The sequence below is a fragment of the Mauremys mutica genome, chromosome 1 (assembly GCF_020497125.1).
Source record: "Mauremys mutica isolate MM-2020 ecotype Southern chromosome 1, ASM2049712v1, whole genome shotgun sequence".
Taxonomy (NCBI): domain Eukaryota; kingdom Metazoa; phylum Chordata; order Testudines; family Geoemydidae; genus Mauremys; species Mauremys mutica.
The window spans coordinates 31,191,893-31,208,607 of NC_059072.1; the positions used below are offsets into that span (position 1 = coordinate 31,191,893).

The 16,715-nt window shown below is 42.9% G+C and overlaps 1 protein-coding gene across 7 annotated transcripts in view; it reads left to right on the plus strand.

Annotated features, from left to right (window-relative positions):
* Positions 1 to 16,715, plus strand: part of CPNE8 (copine 8) — a 230,181-nt gene that overhangs the window by 129,385 nt on the left and 84,081 nt on the right. For 6 of the 7 annotated variants that reach the window (XM_045030442.1, XM_045030450.1, XM_045030427.1 and 3 more), the window contains exon 12: positions 10,206 to 10,259. In XM_045030442.1, coding sequence (XP_044886377.1) covers positions 10,206 to 10,259 — 54 coding nt within the window. Of the gene's footprint in view, positions 1 to 1,451; positions 1,470 to 10,205; positions 10,260 to 16,715 lie in introns of those variants that run through there. The other variant, XM_045030468.1, reaches the window with a different exon arrangement.

The following is a 16,715-nucleotide window of genomic DNA, read 5'->3' on the forward strand; positions in this document are numbered from 1 at the left end:
TTGAAGTGAGATCCTTTTTAAATCAGGTGCCCTGATTAGCCTGTCTGTCTTAATTGATTCTAGCAGCTTCTTAATTGGTTCCAGCAAGTTCCTGATTGTTCCAGAACTGCCCCTATTACCTTACCCAAGGAAAAGGGACCTGCTTAACCTGGGGCTAATATATCTGCCTTCTATCACTCTCCTGTAGCCATCTGGCCTGACCCTGTCACAGTATATAACAAAAGAAAACTTCTGTTAAAAGGAGAGGGAACACAGCATTAATTTGCCAAAACACCACAACAGTGATTCATAAGTATGCAAACAATAAGTAAATGTCCACCTCGCACTATCTTGCACAGTAATTCTTTGCCTCAGTTTCCCATCTTGTGGTGTGAAAGTCTTGACAGATGAATGTCCCTTTAACATGCTATTCCCTTTGCTGTCTGCTGCACCCACTGTTGGTTGTCCATGGTCACCAACATCTCAAAATCCAAGGATGCAGTCAGGTGGGTTTAATTCCTGCTCCTGGGAAGGAGGATTGATTGAGTGATACCTCTGCAGTTGATCTCTGCTGGTACTGATCACTGTTGCTGCCTCTGCTTGCTAACATTGCTGCTGCCTTTGCTTGCCACTTCCTTTAGCTGCAATGCAGTGTTCTGAGGTTCCATCACTTAGCTCCCAGTACTTAATGATTTCAGCTTTTAGTAATTTCACTGGGTAGAGGGGAACCAGTGCTGCTTCCTCTGCATTACCTTTGACTGCAGTACTGTCCCCACACCAGGTCTAAGGCTCATCCAGCTAAACCAGCCTATCAGTGATTTCACTGAGAAGAAAAAGACTCCCAATTGAATCTGATCAGTTCTGTCTTTAAACACTGCAAGAGGAAGGTCAAATGGCAGCTAGGATTCTTTAAACAGAGTCCACACCATCAGTTAGGAGCACCTGTCCCAATCCACTCTGTCTTTCACTTGTATTTGGCATCGCATAGCCTATTAGGTTAAATTTTAGCATGACCCCTCTTCAATAAGGGTGTCTAGGGCAGTCCTGCCAGGAGCACCCTCTTGCGGCAGGCCACAGCATGACAAGTGAATCTGGCTCAGTTTTCCTACTTCAGTTTCACGGGAAATAATCCGAAGAGTCTTTGTGAGGGCAAATAGCCCTTGTGGGGTTAATTTATTACAACAGTTCTGTGCACATAAATCATAAGAAAAGTCCCACAACCATAATCCAAAATTCCCCACCATAGTCCCAATAGTGCATGCAACGTACAGCCCTGGTGTTCCTCACCATGCTGCAGCTCTCTAGCACAGCCCTCTCCTCTCATTGAACTAGGACAGCCACCTCAGCCCTTCCAACTTGAATGCAACCCTGCTCTTCACAGTGGAAATCTCCACAGCCTCTCCACTGTGAGTATCCTTGCCAGGGGATCATCCCTCACTCCTCTCACAGTTCCTCAGGGTCCATCTCTTCAGGCCTGGAGACATCAACAGGTAAGCAAAGCACATTCAAAAACATAATCCCAACTATACATACAAAGTGATGGGGTCTAAATTAGCTATTACCGCTCAATAAAGAGATCTTGGAATCATTGTGAATAGTTCTCTGAAAACATCTGCTCTATGTGAAGCAGCAGTACGATAAAAAGCCAACAGTATGTTAGGAACCATTAGGAAAGGGACAGCTAATAAGACAGAAAATATGCCACTACGTAAATCCATGGTACACCCACACCTGGCATACTTCATGCAGTTCTGGTCACCCCATCTCAAAAAACATATTAGAATTGGAAAAGGACAGAGAAGGACAACAAAAATTATTAGGGGCATAGAACAGCTTCTATATGAGGAAAGATTAAAAAGACTGGGACTGTTCAGTTTAGAAAAGAGATGACTAAAGAGGGATTATGGTAGAGGTCTATAAAATCATGAATGGTGTGGAGAAAGTGAATAGGGAAGTGTTATTTACCCTTTCACATAACACAAGAACCAGGGGGGACTCAGTGAAATTAATATGCAGTATGTTTAAAACAAACAAAAGGAAGTATTTCTTTACACAATGCACAATCAGCCTGTTTAACTTGTTGCTAGGACATGTTGTGAAGGTCAAAAGCGTAACTGGAGTTCAAAAAAAAAATTAGATGAGTTCATGGAGTATAGGTCCATCAGTAGCTAGTAGTCAAGATGGTCAGGAGTACAACTGCCTGCTCTGTGTGTCCCTAAATCTGTGACTGCTAGAAGCTCAGATTGGATGATGAAATGGATCACTCAATACATTTCCCCGTTCTGTTAACTCCCTCTGAAGCATCTGGCACTAGCCACTGTCCGAAGACAGAAAACTGAGTTAGATGGACCATTGATCTGATCAGGTATTGCCATTCTTATGTTCTAAGCTCCTCCATTGCTCCCCTGCCTTTAGTCCTCTCTGGCCCTTGGTTCTGGTTATCCATCTTAGAGCTAACAGGCAACGCCCTCTGCTTTTTTTGCCTTCAGCCCAGGCTCTCTGGCTTGGGGACACCAGCCAGCAAACCCCTTTTGCTGCTTTCCTGCCTTCAGCTTCTCCCAGGTCCCAAACATATACAGTCTCATAGTAAATTATTTCCTTTTCCTAGGGAGGGCCTGTGCAGTATTCCCCAGAGACCTGTTCCAGTCTCCTGACTGACTGTTACTGTCTTTCTTCAGGGACTTCCTCTAGTCCCCTGGTCTCTTATAGCTCTCACCTGCCCTTCCTGACTAAGCCAGATTCACTGTTAGGTGAGTAGACTATTTAAAGAATCAGGTAAAGAAATGGCGTTTCCCTAAATGTCCCTTAAAATAAAGTCCATCAGGATGGGGTAAGGGTAGCTTTTAAGCCACCTTTGTGTTACTCAGATTTGGGCCAGAACAACCCCTTAACTCTAATTTACAGCAGCCTCCATTGAGCTGTGATAAAAGGCAGAATCTTTGTAGCAATATGGAGATATCCTCTGGGGGGATAGCTCAGTGGTTTGAGCATGGGCCTGCTAAACCCAGGGTTGTGAGTTCAATCCTTAAGGGGGCCATTTAGGGATCTGGGGCAAAAATCTGTCTGGCGATTGGTCCTGCTTTGAGCGGGGGGTTGGACTAGATGACCTCTTGAGGTCCCTTCCAACCCAGATATTCTATGATTCTTCTGGGTCTGGCACAACTCCTATCTTTTTCCTGTGCCAGGTGAATTCTCTTGGCTATTTAAAGGAACTTTATAGCCCGTATACTCTATGAAGGGGAGAATAATCTTTACCTGATTCTTTAAATAGTCTACTTTTAATGATAACTACTTAGCAATTATAACCAACACCTTGCCAGACAGATACACTGGGACACCACAATGATGAACCCAGCAAGATAAAAATTGTGGAGCTGGGTTCTCTTTTCACTATTTTGTACCTACTAGCTGAAAAGAGAACTTTGAGAGTGTGAATGGGCCCCCATATTGTGGATTTAGTTGTAGTAGTATTATATCCCTACCTCAGTGGATTTTTTTCCCCTTAGAATCATAGAATATCAGGGTTGGAAGAGACCTCAGGAGGTCATCTAATCCAATCCCTGCTCAAAGCAGGACCAACACCAACTAAATCATCTCAGCCAGGGCTTTGTCAAGCCAGGCCTTAAAAACCTCTAAGGATGGAGATTCCACCACCTCCCTAAGTAACCCATTCCAGTGCTTCACCACCCTCCTAGTGAAATAGTGTTTCCTAATATCCAACCTAAACCTTCCCCATTGCAACTTGAGACCATTGCTCCTTGTTCTGTCAGTGGTCTTCATTCTTCATTTTAAACCACAGCCAAGAGTTCATGTAGTTTTCTAGGACAGTCAGGGTTGGCGGCTCTCAGTGGTTAAGCAAATTGTGTTTTAATTGCAAGCATATCTGAAATTTGAGGAGGGAACATGAATAAAATTTTAACCAGCATGCATTCCCTTGTCTTTTATATCACAGTGGTCCTATATTGCAAAAAGAATATAATAGGACATTGGTTTTATACAATGTACATTTTAATAGCTCTACCAAGATTTCAAATATGAATATTTTAATTCCTTGTTATTCACAGAACATCTGTGGGTAGTATTGGGGGGAGAGATAGCTCAGTGGTTTGAGCATTGGCCTGCTAAACCGAGGGTTGTGAGTTCAATCCTTGAGGGGGCCACTTAGGGATCTGAGGCAAAAAAAAAATTGGTCCTGCTAGTGTAGGCAGGGGGCTGGACTCAATGACCTTTCAAGGTCCCTTCCAGTTCTAGGAGATTGGTATATCTCCAATTATTACTATATAGTAAAACTTGGCAGTAAGCCATATGGATTCATCTTTCATAGTTGTCTGGGAGATTAGTTGATAAATATCATTGATAAAATGTCTTTGCTTCCACTTCCGGTGTTTGAAAATGTGCTCCCATCTCCCTCAGTGTGTTCGTAGTGAAACTGACTTAGCTACACAGATGGTTTTGAGCAGACATTCAAAGGGGAAATGTTTGTTGGTTGGTGGTGGGTTTTTTATATGGCTGGCAAGATTTTTATTATAAGGGCTACTTTCCATTACAACACTCTCTTTTCGGTTGTTCACAACTTTGCCAAACTTGAACTTTGGGCTGAAATTATTCATGCTGGGTGTCTGCTTCATGGTGAATTTATTTGGAAAATATTCTGCAAAAATGGTTTAGCCATTTCTCAGAACAAGGTGAGGGAAAAATACATTGTTTTGTTCCTATTAACAAAATTCTTGCAACCATTTAATTGAGACACTCTAGATTTGGAAAAGCAATTGAAATTTGGCAGCGGGATGGATCATCCTAATGCCGGGGATGTGCCTATTGGCATCCCCATGAGAAGCCATCTACCTTTGGCCAAGTTATGAACCTCTGAAAATCTCAGTTCACAGATGCTCAGTAAAACTTGTAAAAGTTTGATGGCTTAGTTTGCTAAATATTCCTCATGTACTGAGCATGCTTCACCATCATACTGCTCCTGTGTGCTGGACAAATTCTGCATGAGTGCCATCCTCACAGAGTGATTGAGCGTGCACTCTTCCAAGGCTATAGGCACTGGTCATGTCTTTCCTTGTACTTGCTCCTCCCAGCAGCTAGGAGCTGCTCTGGTACCAATCACAGGAACTGAGAGCAAGAAACTTCTCCTGTGCTCTCAGTGCTCCCACTGCTGAACGGGTAATATGGAAAAGGAGGAGGAAATACCCTTCTGCATCCCTGGCATGCTTAGGAGCTAACAGGGTTGGCCTTAGGGAAAATAGCACTCTGGATGAACTTGTATTTTGGCGTCCCTGTTGGTGTGGCACCCCCCATGGACTCCCCAACCCCTGGCTCCCATGGGCTTAATTTTTATTGAAAGAGGTTCCAGAGCTTAGCCTCAACAAAAATTAAGCACTGGCTGGGCGGCTGGAGAGTGGCAGCTGTTGGCTGGGCTCTGAGCTTTGAAGGCATTGCCACTGCCAGCAGCAGCTGAGAAGTAAGGGTGGAATGGTATATCATGTATTGCCACCTTACTTTATGCTGCTGCTGGTGGCAGCACTACCTTCAAAGCTCGGTGCCCGACCAGCAGCCACTGCTCTCAGGGCATCAAGTTCTGAAGGCAAAAAAAAAGAGAACCGCTAAATTACAAGAAATTTGTCATACTGTCACATCACATGGGGTGGGGGGGGGGGCGGAATTCGCCTTCAAAATGCTATACAGAACAACAGATCTTTCTGTACATCGTAAAAGATTCTGCTTCCTTGAGCTTGTCTCGTATCTGCTCTGTCCGGCTAGTTTAATAGAATGCCATGAGAAAGGCATCTTGCTGGTCTATTATTGCAGAGTTAATATTTTCAAACAAACAAGATAAAGACTTGTTTGACCTGTTTTTGTTTTTGTAGTTGTAATTTTTAAAAAAAGTAGGAGGTAAGTAATTTAAAACATAAATACAGTCTTTCACACATTCCAGTAAAGAAGAATGGACACTGGATCATCTACTACAGGAATTTTCACTATCCATAGCTGTTGAATTGGAGTTGCAATAGATTGTTAAATTCTATACTTATATACACACACACACACACACACACACACACACACACACACACACACACACACACACACACACACACACACACACACACAATGCTATACTGGAGAAGCAAACACTGTGTGTTCTGTATTCTTTTTGACTGGCTGTTGTGAGTATGTTTTTTAAGACAATCACTTAGCAACTTCTGTGCTAGCTAAAAAAATAAAAAGCAATAATAAAAATATATAAAGTACAAAAACTACAGTATAAGGGGTATACATTTTGGACTTGGACATACGTTGTCTGCTAATAAACAGTCTTTAGAAAAATGATGATTTGATTAGGCTAGTCAGTATTGCAAGAGTTGATTCCACAGCTTATTCTGAAGAAATTATCTTTATTAGGAAGTGATTTGTAGGTAAATTCCTCCTGTACAAACCCATACATTCGGGCTTTAACAACATTATACATCTGCAGTGTCTGTCTCAGAATCGGCAAGAAAACATGCTTTATCTCTCACAACATGTGCTATATATAGCCAACTGGAGTCTGGCATAGGTGATTTTACTTCAGGATACAAAAACTGTATGGTAGAACATAGAATCGTTCTTTATTCTTCCTGGCAGCAGCAAAACATGAAAATGTTTGCAGACAAATCAACACAGATATATATAGTGCTGTTCCAAACTCTGAGCTGTTGAGCTACAGCAGGAGCTGGGAACAGATCCTGCATCCTTCATGAGTTCAGTGGGATTAAGTGCATGAGTAAGGACTCATTGCAGCAAAAAGGTTTCAGAATCAAATATTTGGGAAGGAGAGATCCCAGGCAGACAGAGGGGGTGATGAACACAGCGCAGAGAAGCTGGGAGATGATAGTCACTGATAAAATAATGTGTGATTTCAGGCATTTAATTTGAGACGTATGTCTGAAAATATTTGTAAAATACACAATAATAATAATGAATAACCCCTTCTCCCCTAACCACTTTTGTGCCCCTTCTCCTCTAATCCCTGCACTCCCTGCGCCCCAATCCTTGTATTGTGCCCCTTTCTTCTCAACCACCTTCTGCATCCCCTAACCCCCTGTACTTCCCTCCTGTGCCCCTTCTCCCCTAAGCCCTCCTGCTCCCCCTTCTCCTCTAAGCCCTGCACTCCCATCCTGTGCCCATGTAGGGCAGCTGATCTAGGTGCACAGAATGGCTGGCATTGCTGCTTGCTTTCCTTCATGAACACTGCTCCTCTGTGGCTCCCTAGGCATAGGCACTGACTCTGGGGGGGCTCTAGGACTGGAGCCCCCACAGAAAAAAAACAATGGGTGCTTAGCACCCACTGGCAGCCCTGCGGATCAGCTCTTCCCCCTCAGCCCTCCCGCCCACTGGTGGGGCACTGTCAATCAGCTCCTCCCCCTCCCTCCCAGTGCCCCTGACTGCCATGATCAGCAGTTCAGCCCCTGCGTCTCCTCTGCAAGTTTGCAGCGCTCTACAGAGTGCCCCCTGACCACGGCACCCTGGGCAGTCGTCCATAGGGCCCACCCCTACGGACAGACCTAGGAGCTGGGCCTGGAGTTGATGAGTCAGGAGCCTGTGACAGTGGGACAGGAGTGGAGAGGACTGGGGCAAAGAGAATAGTGGGGTAGGGGAATGAGAGACCTGGGGCGTGATTTGCAGAAGTGTGGAAATTCTCAGCTGCAACCGAAGTCACTCAGATCTGTGCACTGAGCAAACAGTACTATAAATGCTATGAAAAATCAGACCGAAAGTATCTCAAATTGGGTGCCCAAAATTAATGTATACTTTTGACATTAATGTGTCTCTGTGTCAGTTCCCCATCTGTAAAATGTGAATAATAATACTACCTTACATAGCAAGGGTCTTGTGAAGATAAAATCATTAACATTTTGGAGGCGCTCAGACATTTGTGATGAGTGCCAAAGAAAAGCCCATTGAGGAAGTTAACACCCATGGTTTTGGAGCAGGGTTGAATGGAGGGCAGTAAATAAGCCATGGCCCACACATTGAATTATGAGGATAAAAAGAACTGTTGAATAGCAGATCATTCTGTAGGTACCATCCATCCTGAGTGCTGAATGAGCATCATGATATAGTCCAGGGGTAGGCAACCTATGGCACACGTGCCAAAGGCGGCACGCAAGCTGATTTTCAGTGGCACTCACACTGCCCGGGTCCTGGCCACTGGTCGGGGGTGCTCTGCATTTTAATTTAATTTTAAAGGAAGCTTCTTAAACATTTAAAAAACCTTATTACTTTACATACAACAATAGTTTAGTTATATATTATAGACTTCTAGAAAGAGACCTTCTAAAAATGTTAACATGTATTACTGGCACGCAAAACCTTAAATTAGAGTGAATAAATGAAGACTCGGCACAGCACTTCTGAAAGGTTGTCGATCCCTGATATAGGGGACGTCTAGACTACCTGCTGTATCGGCGGGTAGCGATCAATTTCTTGGGGATCGATATATCGCGTCTCATCTAGACGCGATATATCGATCCCCGAACGCGCTCCCGTCGACTCCGTAACTCCACCAGCGCGAACGGCGGTAGCGGAGTCGACAGGGGGAGCCGCGGATGTCGATCCCGCACCGTGAGGACGAGAGGTAAATCGATCTAAGATACTTTGATTTCAGCTACACTATTCACGTAGCCGAAGTTGTGTATCTTAGATCGATTCCCCCCCCCCCCACTGTAGACCAGCCCATAGTCTCTAGTTACTGTATGTGATCTAAATTAATGTAAAGACTGTATCCTATAGCTTACACGGGCAACTTTAATTCTGGCATTTCCTACCTTAGAGTGCTTGACTTTGCAACCTTAACGTTGTTTTAAAATGTAGGGGTTTTTTTTGGTTTTCTACATGTCAAACTATAACTGCAGCATATGCCTATGCTTTATGCCCATTTTACAAATATTGTGACTGAATTGTGATCTAGTTTGGTGGTTCTGTTATATAAAACCAAGGGAAAGACTATGCCAAATCCTGACATTTTTATTCAAGCAAACAAATTTGCTTGGTTTATTTTAATGCATGGGTGATGATTTTGTGTTAATTCTTATTTCAACCAAACCAGTTTACCCATTCTTTGAAGGTTGCAAGTCCCTGTTGGGCATTTGCTCACATCCATAAAAGACAACAGTTTGACTCATTAATAGTCCTCCAATTGACTATCATTTTTAGACGTGTGTAGAATGGTATACATACTTCCTCATTTTTACTATGACTGGTTCTGCCACTACTATTAAGCTATCACTTACTTAAACACTAGATTCACCTAAAAAATGAGCAGTAGTTCTTCTGAGTGAGCTGACTGAGTGAGATCAAAAGAGCTCTGGAAGTAAGGCTATTACTTCATGTATTACTTTGTTACAGAGCATTTTCTAATATATCTGAAGTTCTCAAGTTTCAATCAATAGATTTCTTTTTCTGTTATGAAAATTCACATTGTGAAATTTCAAAAGATTTTGCAAAAGTGTAAATCATGGTGCTCAAGCCTGAAAAATATATTCTTAAAAAATGCTTATAGGATGCCTTCATGTTCTTACCATAGCAACGAGGGAGTAACCCTGTAAATTTGCAGCTGGGCTAAAGGCTAACTTATCTGTTTAGGGAAACAGTTCATGCCCACATTTTCTGTGAGTACAAATCACTGTGGGCACCAAGTTTTAGTAGTGTCATGTCTGTCCTTCGGCATTCATAATTAGGTAAATTTGAAAATACTAAGATTTGCATGTTCAATTCATTGAGGGAGCATGAATTACAATAGCATCTTTTTGCAGAAGCAAGTTGCTTCTACGAGTGGGAAATTTGGACTTTGCAAGTCCCCTTTATGTAAAAGGTAAACCGAAACTGTATTACTATGCTGGGTACTAGAGTTGGGCAAGAAATGGAAGTAAAAATTCACAAAAAATGCAGGGTTTTTTTTTCTATTTTTTTGTCAAAAATCTTGATACAGTATCTGCAAGCTCTTCTGGCTCTGTTCAACAGCAACAGTGTGTGGTCTTCTCTTACCAATTGCAAGTGACCTGTTGAGTCATTGTGAAGTATCTGATAAGACTTCCTGAATATCAGTTCATAAGTGTAACTATTAATGTGTCATACACCTAAAGAAAACTACTTCATACCTTAAGAGGATCTTAAGTATTTTCACTATGTCAACTGCATAATGAATGATGCCTCTGTAATAGTTTTATTTGCCCTTCTAGGTAATAAATCCAAAGAAAAAAGGAAAAAAGAAAAAGTATATTAATTCTGGAACAGTAAGTAGATACTTTTTATATTAACTGATGCTTTCCTTTTCTGTCTGACTTCTTGAAATAAAGTATCTTCAAACTAATTTGATAGTGTTAGAGAGAGACTTGGAAGAATGCAAGAGTAAAGCATTTACTGTAACTCAGTTTTTCTATGTTCCCCTCTTTTCTCTGATTAAATGAGTGTCTCGTGAAAGCTTTATCCAAAACGTAATTTTGGGTTCCTTGTGAGTTTAGAATTGCTGGAGGCAGTGTTGATTTTTATCTGGAATACATGTTGACTTTTAGAATGCATTAAAATGTTTTTCTTAGTTATTCAGATAGTGTACAGAGACATGAACAAATAAGGGATGATAGATTGTGTCCTTAATGCTTATGAAAGTATTTAGTCTCTTAATTTTTGGCAGAATTAGATTTAAGAAATGCTGTGACTGTAATTTGCAAGAGTGCTAATGTTTTTTAATCACTGAGGTACTAACAACCAGTAATAATGTGAAGTATTTGGTAAAAATGCAAGAGCCTTTTTATTCTCAGTTATATTAGTTTGATCCACTGTAATAACTGCAATGCTGATTTTAATATTCTGGCATCCAGGAGAATCAAAACATAATTTAATATAAGACAAGAATAAATCTAAATCAACAAGAATTTGTATTTCAGAAAGTCAGACTAAATACAGATGTGGGCTGGTTCTGCAAAAACGTATATGCTTAATTTTACTCATGTGAGCAGTCTGACTGAAGTCAGTGGGACTTCCATATGCAGGATTGCAGCCTTGAGGTGGAAAATGATTATTCCTGTATGTATTTTTCTGTTAAAAAATGGGGCAAGTGCCATTGTCTTTCCCACAAACTTATGGAAAAAGATCCAGAATAGAAGAAACTTTATTTATATGGTAATTTGATCGTAAGTTCGTATTGAAGGAGTGAGTGATTTTCTTTCACATTAATATATTGCCAGTGGTAGATTTTAATATGTTAGAACAAAGTAGTAGAATACTGCATCAGTGTGTTGGCATGATGTCCCTGTGAGTGCTCCACTTTAGATGTTGAGCGCCGCTGTGCTTGTAATCAGAGATTTGTGGTAGCAGTGCCTGGTTTGGTCACATATGCACAGTCCCCGTCTGGTGCTACCTCAGGTTGTTAACTGGTGCGGTGCGACTAACTCCTCCTTAGTTCCTTCTCTACTGCCCTTGGCTATGAGTCGGAGCATTCAGCAGCTCCTCAGAGCTTATTTAGCATAGTATATCCCAGTTAGTTCTAGTTTTGTTATAGATAGTTAACTCCTTTCATTTCCTTATCCCCGTTATTTAAAAAAAACCAAAAAAACCCCAAAAAAACACCCTTATTTGTTTCCTGAATAGAAATAGGTTTTTGTTGAACCGTTACTCCTGGTTCTCCCCTCGGGGCATGACCAGTTCTCCAGGCTTTAAACACTGCCTCACCTGTAGGCTATCGATCCCAGTGTCGGACATGTGCCTCAAAAGTGCCTTTATTGTCATAAACTGACATCTTAGACCAGGAAAGCCAGAGACTTGCAGCTTAAACTGCTGTTCATGGAGAAGTCTCTCCGGCCAGCATCTGAACCAGAAACGCACACGCCCCCGAGGCACAGTTCACCGACTGCAGCCTCTGATGAATTCTTCTTTGTCTGTGACTCACGTGACAGACCACCCAGATAAAAAGGTGGCTAAGAAGCGTATACTGTCCTCAACGGCTCAGGAACTGACCAAGAAATAGCGTTCCCCAATACGAAAGACCTCGTCGGTACCGACATGCTCCACAGCCGAGATAGTGGGAGCCTCTGGTACCTGAATACTGTAAGAGCTAAAGACTCCGAGAGCTAGCTCCAATGCAGGCACCCAGGGGAAGCAGAAACCCCATGCCTCGGCACCAGCAGAGCCATCCTGACACTCGGCATCGGGCACATGAAAACTGAGGCCTATGCTACCACCTCCTGTCAGCATTGCGCAATTGTCAATTGCACCCATAGAGACAACACCTCCACAGTAGCCAGTAACCACTGTTATCACATCAACGGCACCAAGGCTGTCGACACCACAACAATTCTTACTTCCCAGAGACCTCAGGGTGTACTCAACACCTGACTCTCCCATTCTCAGCACCAAGATTACAACAGCACTCTCGGTACTGAGCCGTCCCACCACTACACCGACTTTTGCTCACCCATTTTTGAGCAATGATGAGGACGAGGGAGAGACATCCCTCACATCACTCTTCCCCCCCCACCTGCAAGATGATCAAACCGGCCCCACCACATAAGGGGTACTATACAGGGGCCAAAGAACAGCAGTGGTATGGGCACCCATGGATGGTACCTATTCCCTTCACTCCACAATGGCAGTATTGGGCCCCCTGGATGGCATATCCCCCTCAGCACCTCAAACCTCCTAACACACATGGGGAGGGTACACAGCAGTACCAGGATCATCTGAGCCCCCTGAAGAGATGATGGGAGAACAGGAAGAAATCTCTGATCAGGAGGTCAAAGCAACAATCCATTTTTTTCATCATTCCTGGATGACACCATCATGCCCCTTCCTCCCAACGTGGGAGATAATACATTTCTAGGATCTCTATAAGAGAGTTGCAGATTCCCTTGACATCTTACTGTGGGAAGTGCAGGAGACATGGCATAAGCTTGTTGACATCCTGCAAACATCAGCATCATCTAAAATCACTTTACCCATGAATGATGCAATCATGGAACCTGTCAAACACATCTGGCAGGCCCCTGCAACAATCATTCCAACCTAGAAAATGTCCAACAGGTAATATTATGTTCCTACAACACGCGGGGTTACAGATGCAAACCGTACATGTTTGGCTCTGCACAACTTATTCCCCATAAAGGCACAGTATAAACAAATGCCTCGTGGTGCAAAGCAAAGTAAAAGACTCGCTATCGTGGTGGACACAACCACATAATGTATGCCTAGGAGTGCCTTTCACACACACACACACTCCCCTCCCCCCCCCCCCCCCGCACATTGACTATTACAATGGATGCGTCCCTCACAGGTTGGGGAACACATCTGAACTCTCACTCTGCTCAGGGCCATTGGTCCCCAACAGAAGCCCGAATTCACATAAATCTACTAGAACTAAGAGCCATTCACAATGTATATGCAAACTTCCTACCCATGTTCAGAAACAAGACCATACAAATTCTCACAGACAATTTAGCATGCATGTTCTACATAAACAGACAAGGGGTTGCACACTCTCACTCCCTGTGTGCAGACCCATGTGACTGGCACTGGTGCATCCTGCACAACGTCCACATTGTAACAGCCTCCCTACCCAGATATCAAAACACTACAGCAGATGCACTCAGCAGGAACTTTTCTCAGGACCACAAGTGTTTCTCCACAACATATTCAAGAAGTAAAGATTCCCCACAGTAGAACAACAGAGTACAATACCAAATGCCCACTGTTTTGCTCCAGGGACGGAATGGGCCTTCACTCCTTGGGGACACCTTTCTTATCAATTGGGACACTCCCTTCCTATATGCCTTCCCCCCACATTCCCCTAATAACACAAATGCTTCACAAGATCAAAGAGGACAAAGCTACAGTAATACTGATAGCCCCCAAATGGCCTCTTCAAACATGGTTCCCCTACATTCTCAGAATGTCAGTGTGCAGTCCTCTCACCCTTTCCTCTCCTACCTCATCTCCTGTCCCAGGAATCAGGACAAATCCTGCTCCTGAACTTGGAGACACTCCGCCTCAAAGCATGGTTGCTCCATGGCTCCAGGGACCTGAAATGACATGCTCCAAAGAAGTACAGAACATTTTATTAAATAGTCACAGACTGACTACCAATCACACACACTTAAACAAATGGCGACGTTTTGATTCTTGGTGTCACACGACGCAGACAACATCAGTGTCTGCACCCTTACCTTTGATTCTGGTTGAATTTAGATCAGAGCTCTCTATTAGCTCAATCAGGGTACATCTCTCAGCCATAGCAACTTTCCACCATAAGATTGATGGCACATCAATTTTTGTGCACACTACTGTCATAACCCAATGGCCTCCTCCCTCAGGGGGTCCCCAGGGAGGCAAATCAGCATTGTCTGTTGCTAACACTGTTGCAAGCATCGCAAGGCATTTAAAAAAGGGTTAAAGGTGTAAGTGTAAAGTAAAAAATTCCTTTGCAGGTTGCAAAAGGCCAAAAAAAAAAAATTGGGTTAACTCTACGCCTCAGCTCTCAGCTCAGTCCAAAGATAAGACACGGGCTCCAGTCCAAGGTGATGGCGCTCAAACAAACTCTATGCAGCCAAAAAACCTGCAGCCCCTTCTGCATCTTACTCAACCCCAACTAACCATAAAAAAGGGGGGGGAGTCAGCTGGGCAAAACTGAAAAAAATTGCAAAACTCGTAAAACTATAAAGGCCAGCAAAAAAAAATCCAGCAATTTTGTGTCGTGTCCCTAAAGCCGGTGTGTTTTTAAAAAAGATTAAAAAAAACCCACAAAAAGCTGGATTAAACTGGTACAAAAAGCACAAAAAACAAAGGTCCCTAAACACTTCCCCAACCCCCCCCCCCACAAAACTTAAAGCCCTCCCAAAAGTTAAAAGCAAGTCAAAAATCAACAGCAAACCCTGAACGGTCTTCGTACAAAACAGAACTCTCATCCAGCCTTCCCCCTCTTCTTATGTTACCCCCAGGCTTGGCCAGCCGTGGGTTGTGCAAGGGTAAGTATAAAAGTGGGTTCGGGCATGGATACTAATGCTTTTTTCCTTTCTCTAAGTAATGTAAAAAGCCCCCAACACACACCACTGTTATTTTATTAATAAAGCTTTAAAACTTAAATCCTTGGGGTGTTCCTTTATCTCCTCCCCTAACAATCCTGCGGCCTCACCCTAATCATCTAATGCCTCAGGCAAATTAATTACAAAAATCTGTCATGATACCACCAAACGTTTTCTGAAAGGCCTCAACAACATTAACTTTAACATTAACCCCGAAATCCTCACTCCCACTCCACCTTGGGACCTCAACTTAGTTCTCCAGGACATCACCAGACACCTGTTCGAACCATTAGCCCCTTGCTCACTACATTTACACAGCATGCAACATCTGATGCATTATTCAGACTCATCGTATTATCCTTTGCCATGACTTCAACAACGAAGCCCCTCCTTTCCCTTGGAGGGCACTGCTCTGAAGTCCCCTAAAGTGGAGCATCCATAGGGACATCATTTGAAGAAGGAGAAGGTTATTGACCTTGTGCAGTAACTGAGGTTCTTCGAGATGTGTGTCCCTGTGGGTGCTCCACTACCCTCCCTTCTCCCCTCCACTTTGGCGTTTCACTCTATGCTCTGCAATAGAGAAGGAATTGGGGGTGGGTGGGTGTCGCACAGTGCCAATTAACTGCCTGAGGCAGCGCAAGACCAGGCACTGCTACCAAAAATCTCTGATTACAAGTGCAGGGTGCTCAACACCTAAAGTGGAGCACTCGCAGGAACACACATCTCAAAGAACTTGTTACTGCACAAGGTGAGCAATACTCTAATTAAATCTATGCTAAAAACAGAAATATTCAGAATCTGATAATGAAGTTTTGTTAGGGAACAGTCTCTAAAAGAAAAAGTATAGTTATTTTATTTGTGTATGTTATCCTGATTTTCAGAACATGGTCTTCTTTTGTGCATGTTAGGTATTCTGACATGTGCGTGTGTGCAATCATATTTGAAAAGTGCACCAATGTATGTTTCTGCATGCAAACATGATTGTGCATCAGATGAGGCTGTCTTGTTACTCTCTGTCTGAAGTTAAAATGTAATTTTATGGGACAGTGTTTTGTATTTTCCCTGTACGGGGAGGGACCTAGCGTGCTTTTTGCGCCATTAAAATAACAGTAGTAATTTTCTTCCCTGTCTGACTCACTCCCCATTCTCTCTGCCAATCCCTTTCTAATCATCTGCCTCTGTATTGCTCCCTTGCCCCTTCAGCCCCCTGTCCTCCACACTCTCTCCTTCTGTTTCTATCACAATCCTCTTCCAACTCACATTTTCCGTTTTGCACTCAATCTGTGGCCTCTCCACTGTTTGCTTCCTTCTTTCTCCAAGTTTTTCTTCTCCCAAACCCCCAGAAGCACTAAGAAGAGGTGGATTTATTCACTACAGGCTGCCTCACAGCCATTTGTGAAGGCTATGGGAAAACAGTACCCATCTTATCAAGTGTACACCAACACTAGGTGGCCATTTTTAATATGGGAGGTAAAAATCACATTTTAAACGCAAGTGTTTATGAGAACATGAACAGCTTTAAACAACACCTAAAATAGTGATGCTTATAAGTATCATGAAAAATAAATGGGAAATTTATAATTACTTTGTACAAGGGAAGAAGTAAGTAGTCTGGTCACAAACCTTTTGTGCACAAACAATTTATCACTCACAATAGTACTTAAATTGACTGGTAATGGC